The 10,730-nt window shown below is 44.7% G+C and overlaps 2 protein-coding genes across 2 annotated transcripts in view; both read left to right on the plus strand.

Moving 5' to 3' along the window:
• The window catches only part of PANX1 (pannexin 1), a 145,759-nt gene that overhangs the window by 83,788 nt on the left and 51,241 nt on the right, over positions 1-10,730 (plus strand). The window lies entirely within an intron of this gene.
• LOC309341282 (uncharacterized protein C11orf97 homolog) lies at positions 2,168-10,625 on the plus strand. Its single transcript, XM_081860871.1, has 4 exons — positions 2,168-2,550; positions 4,987-5,091; positions 8,242-8,367; positions 10,490-10,625. The coding sequence occupies exons 1-4, from the start codon at positions 2,457-2,459 to the stop codon at positions 10,492-10,494; spliced, it is 330 nt and encodes a 109-aa protein (XP_081716997.1). The 5' UTR covers positions 2,168-2,456; the 3' UTR covers positions 10,495-10,625.

The raw sequence follows: 10,730 nt of genomic DNA on the forward strand, positions 1-10,730 counted from the left end.
GTACCTTATCCTATGTGATTCTCAAGATATCCAAGATTGTAAGTATGCTTATAGAAAACCCACATACCATTTTAGTTTATCAGATGTATTTGCATTATATTTGGATGTCTTCTATGTGATGTCACTTCTGAAGCAAGTAGCAGCACACAGGGACCATACATATTTTAACTATTCTTTTCCCAGGCCTAGTCCAGCACACGGAAAGCACACAGCAGGAACAAAGACATGGAGAATCTGGTAGCTGGTGTTCCCCATAGTAGCATTTCTGAAGCCTTAACCTCAAAATGTTCATTCAGCTAGAAAGCCATAGCTTACATTCCTATGCAGTGTGTTTACCTAACTCTATTAAAAAATGATTTTACAATCCTACCCAATGCAGGTTTGCTTGGAAGTAAGTAAGTGTGGCATAGTGGTTAGAGTACTGGAGCTGGGTTAAAGTCCCCCCTCAGCCATGAAGTTCAGTGGGTGAACTTGGGCTTGTCACTGTCTCAGCCTAACATGCCTCCCATGATTGTGGTGTTAAAAATGGAGCAGGGGGAGAGAACCATGTTTGACCATTCTTGACCTTGGAGGAATGGTTGGCATCCATCTGTCTCAGGAGACAATGGAGGTGTGAGCCTTTGGGGTCTGGAGTCAAACTGTTGGAAGGTTACAGCACGTGTTTCTGCTGTAGAGAGCGATACAGGAAATACATGTTTTGTTGCAGCTCAGGCAAATGGAGGCATCCATCTGGGTTTACTTATTAGATTTATATCCCACCATTTTTTCCCTTTGGGTTTACACGAGCTACAATATGCTTAATTGTGTGTTTCATTTAGGGGCTCCCCCCCCCCTTGAAGTCAACAGCTGGGAGATAACCTGCTCCGCTTTGCCAAAGACCCAAACGCAATAGTCCTTCTTGCGCCGGTTCAAATCCACGGGCTTAAAGCATGCCTAATATGTTGTATTCAGGCCAGATGTGGGGGAACCTTTGGCCCTCCAGATGTTGTACTCCCTGGCCACTGGCTGTGCTCTTTGGGGCGGATGGGAGTCTAGGAACATCTAGGCCAAAGGGTCTCCACATCCGATTTAGTTCTAGGTGTGGATTTCAGCGGGGCCATTTCCATGGGGGAGGGGAGCTCTGGTTGAATGTCTGCCTGAAAGGCAGGTCACAGAAGCCCTGATTGGGATGTGGGTGGCTAAGTGGGAAAGGGGGGGGGTGTAGGTAAGCACACTGGTACAAGAAGTTGCAGAGCTGAGCTCTGAGCTCTGCAAGTGCGGCTTTCTCCCCGTTGAAGTGCAGAGTGGACATTCGCAGGGAAACCAAAATGCTTGTTTACAAAGCTGTTGTACTACCAACCTTACTGTATGCTTGTGAAACATGGACCACTTATAAAAGCCATCTCCAACTCCTCAAAAGATTCCATCAACTCATAAATTTTCCACATCACTTGGGAAGACAGGTGAACTAATACCAGTGTACAGGAAGAAGCAAAGATCACCAGTGATTCTTCAACATCAACTTTGTTGGACTGGTCATGTTGTGTGGATGCCTGATTATCGTCTTCCAAAGCAACTACTCTATTCCGAACTTTAAAATGGAAAGCGTAATGCTGGTGGTCGACAAAAGAGGTTTAAAGACTCTCTCAAGGCAAATTTTTAAAAATGTAGTATAAACACCAACAACTGGGAAACACTTGCCTGCGAGCGCTCCTGTTGGAGAACAGCCTTTACCAAAGGTGTCATGGGCTTTGAAGACACTCCAACTCAGGATGAAAGGGAGAAACGTGCGAAGAGGAAGGCACGCTTGGCAAACCCTCACTGTGATCAACTCCTGCCCGGAAACCATTGTCCCCACTGTGGAAGGACGTGTGGATCCAGAATTGGCCTCCACAGTAACTTATGGACTCACTGTTAAGACCGTGTTTGTGGAAGGCAATCTTACTGGGCTACAAGTGATCGAAGAAGAAGAAGAAGAAGAAGAAGAAGAAGAAGAAGAAGAAAAGAAGAAGAAGAAGAAGAAGAAGAAGAAGAAGAAGAAGAAAAGAGGAAGAGGAAGAGGAAGAGGAAGAGGAAGAAGAAGAAGAAGTTGTTGCAGGTGCCTCACTAGCCTTCGACAGCAGCGCTTTTGCACTGTGACGCCTCTGCTCGCTTCCCCCACCACCCATCCCCGCCGGGCTTCTTTGCGCAGCATCCGTCGCCATGGCAACGCCCAAGAGGCCCGGGCCTAGTCTCACTCTAGGCCGCCTCTCTTCCTGCGCTTTCCCCCGGCCCCGGGGAGCGGGAAACTTAACTCCCAGGCTCCTTCTCAAGCTCCCCCGGGGGAGGCGAGTCGCGAGCTCCGGGCTCCCCCTTCTTCTTCCTCCTCCTCCTCCTCCTCCTCCTTTCTCCGCCTCGGGCTCCTATGGCAACGGGCCCGCGCGTCTCCCACTTGCCTGGGCGCGGCTGGTGCAAGAGGCGGCGGCGGGCGGCGAGGCATGAGAGCGGCGGCCGGAGAGCAACTGGAGCCGAGTCCCGGGGAGCCGGGGAGCAGCCGGAGCTACGCGGAGTACAGTGAAGCGGGGCAGCCCTGTGAGTGGGGAGGGGACACACACACACACACACACACACACACACACAACCGCGTAGTCCCCTCCAGGGCTGGAAAGCGTGGCAACCTCTCACGAGCCAAGGGGAGTGGGTAGGGGGGGGCATTGCTGTCGCTGCTGCTGCTACCCCTCTCCTGTGCAAAATGTGGGGGTGCTGCCCTCTCCCCTCCACCCACCCCCATTAGAGGGAAAGGGCACCCCAGCCTCTTGCATTAGGGACTGCCTGGCACCATTGGACCCCCTCCGCTCCAGTGCCCTTTGCCCATGATGTTGTACAATGTTGACATCCCATCAGTGGCGTAGCGTGGGGGGTGCAGGGGGGGCCGGCCGCACCGGGCGCAACACCTGGGGTTAGGGCAAATCCCCGGGTTAGGGGGCGCAAATCCACGGGTTAGGGGGCGCAAATTATTTGCCTTGCCCCGGGTGCTGACAACCCACGCTACGCCCCTGCATCCCATTACAAGGAGACATATGCTGGGTTCCTCTAGGGCAGGGGTGGGGAAAATCTGCCACCTCCCAGACTAAATGATTACACTAGTCATGGGGAGGAGCAACAAGTTGCAGTGCAATTCAATTCAGTGTATCTGAAGAAGTGTGCATGCACACGAAAGCTCATACCTAGAACTAACTTAGTTGGTCTTTAAGGTGCTACTGGAAGGAATTTTTTTATTTTGTTTTGACTATGGCAGACCAACACGGCTACCCATCTGTAACTGCAATTCAAACTTCACCTCCAAACATGGGAGTAGCCAAGATGGGCAGGAGGGGCGGGAGAACCAATGTGATTTGTTGAATAGGGGCAGCTGCCTATTCCTCCAAACATTGGACAGACTATTCAAGCACCCCTTTGGCTCCTGAGATTTCAGCAGGAATTGTTTCCTTCTGAAGCATAACTTTACAACCTTAAAAGGTCACCAAGCTTTAGGAAAACAAATTAAGAGCCGCTGTTCTCTGAATTCTGGGACCATTTTCATATTCTGCACCTTTCCGCCACTCCCACAGCATGGCAGTATACGCATATTACCTGATTATCGCTCCATGTAGCAGTTCAGATGAATAGTGTATGCAGTTAAAAAGCATTTAGTTTGTTTCAAAAACCTGTTACATATACAATACTGTATAATATAATTTTATACAGTGCCCTCTAGTGCCCCAAAAGTGAAGATAAGGTCCCTTTCCCAAACAATCCGCTATATTATACAGTACAGTACATAATTTTTTTCAGTACCACTCCATACCTCTGTACCACTGATTCCTATATGGATATGAATAAGTGACTCTTCTGTCTGTTACCTAAGAACAACAACCTTCAATTAAAATTGGAAGCATGATGCTTCCAGCACAGTCTTAACCAGCCTCCTCAGAAGTAAGTTCCACTGAACTCATTTGGGCTTACTCCCAAGGAAGTGGGGTTAGGATTGCAACATTTGTTACTATGCCCTAGAGTTCAGCGAAGCATCACTTCTGCTTGTTGTAAATCATGCAATGGGAAACCTCATCAGTCAGTCAATGTAATGGCTTTGGATTCTTCTGAGTCTTTAATTATTGAATTAATGTGTGGTGATGCACACATTGGGAGAGGGCCATAGCTCAGTGAAATATACTCAGAGTCGCAAAGTGATTTCATGCTCTTTATTCAGCTCATAGTGGTGAGGAGGAATGAATGAAAGTCCCCTCAAAGTATCTGCTTTATATACATTATTTACACAATGGGCTGCACATGATTGGCTAATTCCGGAATTCTACTGTAAGCCAATCAGGTTGTGGATTCACTTCTATCTGGAGCATGATTGGGTGGTTCCTGCCAACCAATCATACTGCTGCATTGTTCTAGGACCAATCAGACTGCTGCCTTTTGGATCCTATTGTTCTAGGACCAATCAGACTGCTGCAGTTTGGATCCTATTCGACTCAGTACATAACACTCAGTGACAGAGATCATGATTTGTGCACATAGTGCTCCATTTTCAACCCACAATATCCCTAGGTAGGAATGGGATAAACCTGTCTGAAACCATAGTGAGGCAATGTAGAATACTGAACTAGATGAACCAGTGGTCTGAGTTACTGTCTTCACTGGTGTGTTATGGGAAAATATAAAATAGTTAGTGATTGCATGGAAGATTATTGCACTTCTCAGTATTATTTCCATATCTGCTATATCTTGCACCTGAGAACAGAGTACCAGAAAAGAATATTTGAGCTAAGGGTGCATCAGTGACTTAAATAAAACATGATTGATATTTTTCATTTCACATTTTTTAAACGTTTTCTTTGCATTTTTGAACTTTATATTACAAATGAGAACGATTTTAAATTTTATTATGTCAAATTAGTTAATTCTGATACACAGTTAAGTGAAATAAGGTGTGTATCATATGGGATTCCTTATCCCTGTAAATTGTCTTTAACAAAACAGGGAAGAAGTTTGTATATGTCGAACCACCTAGGAGAGTTAAGGAAGTGCTGGAAGAAGAGCTTTATTTTCGGAGGGATGAATGCAGAATTAAACACCCTTCAGAAGGTAAGCTCTGTGGCCGGCAAAGGTATAAAAAAAAAATAAAATGATTTAGGGAAGAAAAATCTGAAATGTTTAGTGGATAATAAGTTATGAAAATCTGCTGTAAATACTGCTTAACTTGAGGAAATATATAAAGTCAGATGTTCTATTTCTATTTATTTATCATATTTGTATCTTACAATTTTTCCAGGCATTCAGAATGGTGCATGTCATATTATTTATAAGTGTGATATCCACAAGGATTTCTGCTTGGACAATGGAAGTTCCTTTCCCTCTCCTCATGCTACTCTGTGTCCTCCACCAATCCTTTTCCAGAGGGTTGGGGTGGGTGGGGGACCCAGAGCAGATTTAGAGGATGCATGGGTAGAGGAAATAATTTCTGTTGCCCATCAGAAGTCGTGGTGCTAGTGGAATCACTTCATTGGAGAACTCCCAATATATCTTACCTGCCCTTCACCTTAAGGTCCCAGGGTGGGTTACAACATATAATAAATTCAGAGGCTCAATACAAGAGCAAACTCTAGCAAAAGCCAGTACATTGGCTTGCCCCTACTGAACTCATTTAGTAACCCGACCAAGTAAGAATCACAGAGTGGGCTCCCCCCCCTTTTCATATTAAGTATTTCATTTATCTTTCAGAGTGGCAGTTCTTTAACCACGTTCTCCAGAACAGCTCATTTAAAGTTTAGGGAAGACTCAACAGAGAAATCCAAAACAGCAGTTGGTAGTTGCAAGCTGGCTTTGGACAACTTATAGAAGAAGAGGGCCAGACCCTATAAATACTGTCACCTTGGCATGTCATCATTTGTATTCAGCCTTTTTATCAAGAAGCTCAAATCAAAATACACAAGTTCAGTAGTGCTTTTTTTCTGGGGGTACACAGGGGCACGCATACCCCTAAACATTTTGTCAATCTTTGTACTTTTGTCCATTTACTGTATTTATTTTTCCCGATATGAACTATAAAATGGTGATTTTCTTGAGTCAAAATGAGAGTACCCCTAAACGTTTTTTTAGGGGGGGAAAGCACCGCACAAGTTTATTCTTTTTATTCTCACAATAACCCTGCAAGGTAGATAAACTGAGAGAAAGATGGGTGGAACGGGACTTGACCACCTAGTAAACTTTATGGCTGATTAAGGGGTTGAAATGAAGCCTAAGGCCAATACGCAATTGACTATTCCATACTGATTCTCTGTTAAGACATCCCTCATCCACTTCGATTGACATCTATGTGTATTTTGTTACTCCATGAATTTGCCTTAGCCGGTGGTTTTCAAAGATACTACCTTGAAGGAATGTTTTCCATAGCTGGGAATCCGTATGGCTTGTGGTGGAACTTTGAACACTGCAGAGGATCCTGTGGCAAGTTTGGTATATGTGGGACACTGGCCTCACAATTCACCCTGCATGAACCTTACAACACAATTCCTGCTGCTCCCCATTGCTGGAGAACATTAGCAGACTGAGCAAGCTGTCTTTCTGGAAAGCTGCACAGCCATTACCAATTTCATTTAGGAACCCTTGAGAAGCTTCAAAGGAGCCCCAAGGTTCCTGGGAAGCCAGTTTGAAAGCCACTGGTGTAAGCCCTATAGTTGTTAAGTCCTCAGAGTTATCTGCCACATCGTACCACTGCAAAAAATGCATGATGAGAGGCTTAATATTTGCATGTATCACAGGCCTTGCAATAATATGCAATATACCCAATTGATCACTATGCTCTGCTGCAGAGGGTCTCCTGCAGATTCCATCTATATCAGGAGGTCCATTCCATACAATATAGCAGGCACGTCCAATATCCATAAGGTTTCAATCTACTGTCCAATATCAAAAACTGGCAGTGATCTCCCACACTCTTCCATTGTCATTCTTAAACTTAAACATATTACCGTATTTTTTTTTTGCTCTATAAGACTCACTTTTTCTCTCCTAAAAAGTAAGGGGAAATGTGTGTGCGTCTTATGGAGCGAATGCAGGCTGCACAGCTATCCCAGAAGCCAGAACAGCAAGTGGGATTGCTGCTTTCACTGTGCAGCGATCCCTCTTGCTGTTCTGGCTTCTGAGATTCAGAATTTTTTTCTTCTTGTTTTCCTCCTCCAAAAACTAGGTGCGTCTTGTGGTCTGGTGCGTCTTATAGAGTGAAAAATACGGTATATTTGGCTGGGGAAACCCAGCCAGATGGGCGAGGTATCAGCACCCATCCAGAACTAGGAGGGAGAGGGTGTTTTCTTTCCATGGGAACTGGCAGGAGGGGGGAAAGGGAGGGGGACGTCATTGTCTCTCTCATGTGCCACCCTTCCCTCAGCTCCCTGACTGGGTGCCTCCACAGCCGCAGCCCGTGCAGAGCCCGCACACCTCATCTTCTCGCACACGTACACACAAACACAGTCCAGCTCTTCCTGGGAGCTGGCAGAGCAGCCAGTTTCTCCCTTGGAGCCACCAGGGTAGCATCCCTTTCACATCCCCCCAGGAGTGCAGTGGGAAGGAGAACAGGCAAACACACACACACACACACACACACACACACAGAGGCCAGATCTCCTGGGAGCCAGCAGGGCTCTGTCACGTCCCCCAGGAGCGCAGCAATTGACCTGCAATCGACCATAATCTAGCCCAGGATCCCAATCGACCTGTTGTACATGCCCGCAATATAGGAACAGCATTTAGGAAGGTGGCAGCTACCCTTTGGAGCTCTCTCCCATTATGCACTATACAGGCGCCAACTCTGTTGTCTTTTCAGGACCTACTGAAGATCTTCCTTTTACAACAAGTGGAGGGTGTGTTTTTTATCCCAGTGTGTATCTGTATTGGATTGGAAATTTATTATATATATGGGATGCTTTGCAAGCATTTTTACATACAGAGTTGTGGGTTTTTTAATTGTTTGTGTATATTAACTTGTTTTTTACATATGGACTTGTTTTTATTATGACACTGCTCGGAGATATTTTATGGCAAACCCCCCTAAATGGAATCGAATCAATAATGCAAGGTTCCTTCCAGACCTACAGTTACACGATTATGTTTCGTCAGCCAGTGGTTTGTATAAATATTTCGGTCCGTGGGTATTAATTGCTTTCCCTCCTACCTAAAAATATAGAAGGTCAGCTTGGAACCCAACTGACAATAATGCTCTTCATATATTTTGTACAGCGGCTCTGGAAGGAATTTGGAGCTTGAAAAGGAATTTCCCAGTGGGAGGCTTCAAACCGACATCACAGAATCCAAGTAGCTTGCTTTCACAGCCCAAGTACTACTCCAGACATGCTGTAATAAGAAGTAAGAATGAAATATCTGGGGGCTGCATCCTGCATCAGTAAACAACTCTGACTTTCAAAACATTCACCTGGGATTGTCCGTCTTGGTGTGTGAATCCCAGCATCCATCAGCTTTTGAAAAGTCACATAAAACTTTTTTTAAGGGAAGAAAAAAAACAGCACCCTGTTTGTTCTTCACCTTTCCCTCAAGACACTGTATGTTTTCCCCCATTTTATCCTCAGAGCAATCTTGTGAAGTAGACTAGGCTGAGAGAGAGCGAAAGTAAGAAAATGTCCCCCAAGGCTATCTAGTAAAACTTCACAGCTGCGTGAAACCTAGGACTGCATGGTTGTGGTAGGGTAGCACTCTGCCCGTTAGACACCATACTAGCTGGTCTTTAGATCTTCAGATTTGCGGCTCCGCTTTAGGATTGCTACTCCTGGCTTGCAGTGTGGCTTGCAGTGTTTTTAGTCTGGTTTTGCTCCTTGAGATCAGGGATGGGCAGTTGCTGAGGTGCTGGTTCAATTCATGCACTTTGCAAGGGAAAATTATCGTAGTGCATAAATGGGCTGCCAGTTCTTGCACAACTCTACAAACACAACACATAGGCTAATAGTTAGTAGAGAATATATAATAAAATAATGATATCATTCAGATTGTAGGAATAAGCCAATCAAAGTTCATATGCACAATATAACAGAGTGGTAGTGAGGACCATCAAGCCGTGTGTTCAAAACAGATTCTGCTACTGAAACAGTAGTATCATTCCAGAGACACTGACCTTTTGAAACTTTTGAGACGTCTTCTGTTGAAACTTTTGACAGACTATTGTGAGACTGTCCTTAGACATCTGTTTTGAACACACGGCTTGACAGTCCTTGCTACCACTCTGTTATATTGTACATATGAACTTTGACTGGCTTATTCTTACAATTTGAATAATATCATTATTCTATTATATATTCTCTCCTAACTATTAGCCTACGTGTTGTGTTTGTATTGTTGTGGTTGGTTCTTATTGCAACACAGGGGTTTGTTTTTGGTTCTCACACAACTGCGGAGCGTTAGGGGGATGGAGTCTAGCTGTCCAGGCTCACAGCAGAGATGGCTGTTGCTGCAGCAGGAGAAAGTGCACCTGTCCCCAGTATCAAGCCAATAAAATGCAGCCCAGAAACTCTCGCAGGGACAATTAAAAGTGTTGGTGCTGACCTTTAAAGCCCTAAATGGCCTCGGTCCAGTATACCTGAAGGAGCGTCTCCACCCCCATCATTCTGCCCGGACGCTGAGGTCCAGCGCCGAGGGCCTTCTGGCGGTTCCCTCATTGCGAGAAGCAAAGCTACAGGTAACCAGGCAGAGGGCCTTCTCGGTAGTGGCGCCCGCCCTGTGGAACGCCCTTCCAGCAGATGTCAAAGAGATAAACAACTACCTGACATTCAGAAGACATCTTAAGGCAGCCTTGTTCAGGGAAGTTTTTAACGTGTGATTTTACTGTATTTTTGGTTTCTATGGAAGCCGTCCAGAGTGGCTGGGGAGGCCCAGCCAGATGGGCGGGGTATAAATAAATTATTATTATTATTATTATTATTGTTGTTGTTGTTGTTGTTGTTGTTGTTGTTGTTGTTGTTGTTGTTAAATCCTCTTGAGGGCAAATAAAATTTTCGAATGTAAAAGAATAACGTAGCTTTCTCATCCCCCCCCCGCCAAAGAATCCTACCTTCCATAAACATCTGCAATTTTCCTTAAACTTGTGAACCTACAACTTCATTTGTTTGACTTCAGAAGGTTTCACACACATTTGCACACTTCAAGCTGTCTTTACCCTTGTTGATTAAAAATGTTAAATAATTTGTGCCCCTCTCTAACTGAATGGATTCAACTTCTGTAGCTGAGAGGCACCTCAGGTAAGTTTCCACCCCCATTTTTAAAATAATTGTCCATTTTCTCACACTCAGTGAGGTCATGTTATTAAAAACAAACAAATATATATAGTTCATGACACCTTTTTATTAACAAAAATAAAAAGAAAACTTGATTGTAGACTGCCCTGTGTTAGGTAGCTAACAAAATGAATACATATAAGTGGAAATGCCTCACCAATAAAACATTTACTAATCTCTGTTTTCATTCTTTTCCCCTCCTGCAGGATAGCCCCTGTGAAAAGCAGTGTTGATGGAAGGGACAGGAACTAGGCAAATTCACAGCTGCTATTTTTATCCAAATGCTGAGTACTATATTCTAGAACTTGTATCATAGCATGTAAAATAAACTTTTCAACCATGCATCAGTCGGTATATCTGTGTTGATCTTCTGTTTAGCTATAAAATGTTCCGGAGCGAAAATGTTTCACCTCTCTAAATTTTTATTACCCGCACAGCACCTGCCTG

Source organism: Podarcis erhardii (genome assembly GCF_964252035.2).
Source record: "Podarcis erhardii genome assembly, chromosome: 4".
NCBI classification, from domain to species: Eukaryota; Metazoa; Chordata; class Lepidosauria; order Squamata; family Lacertidae; genus Podarcis; species Podarcis erhardii.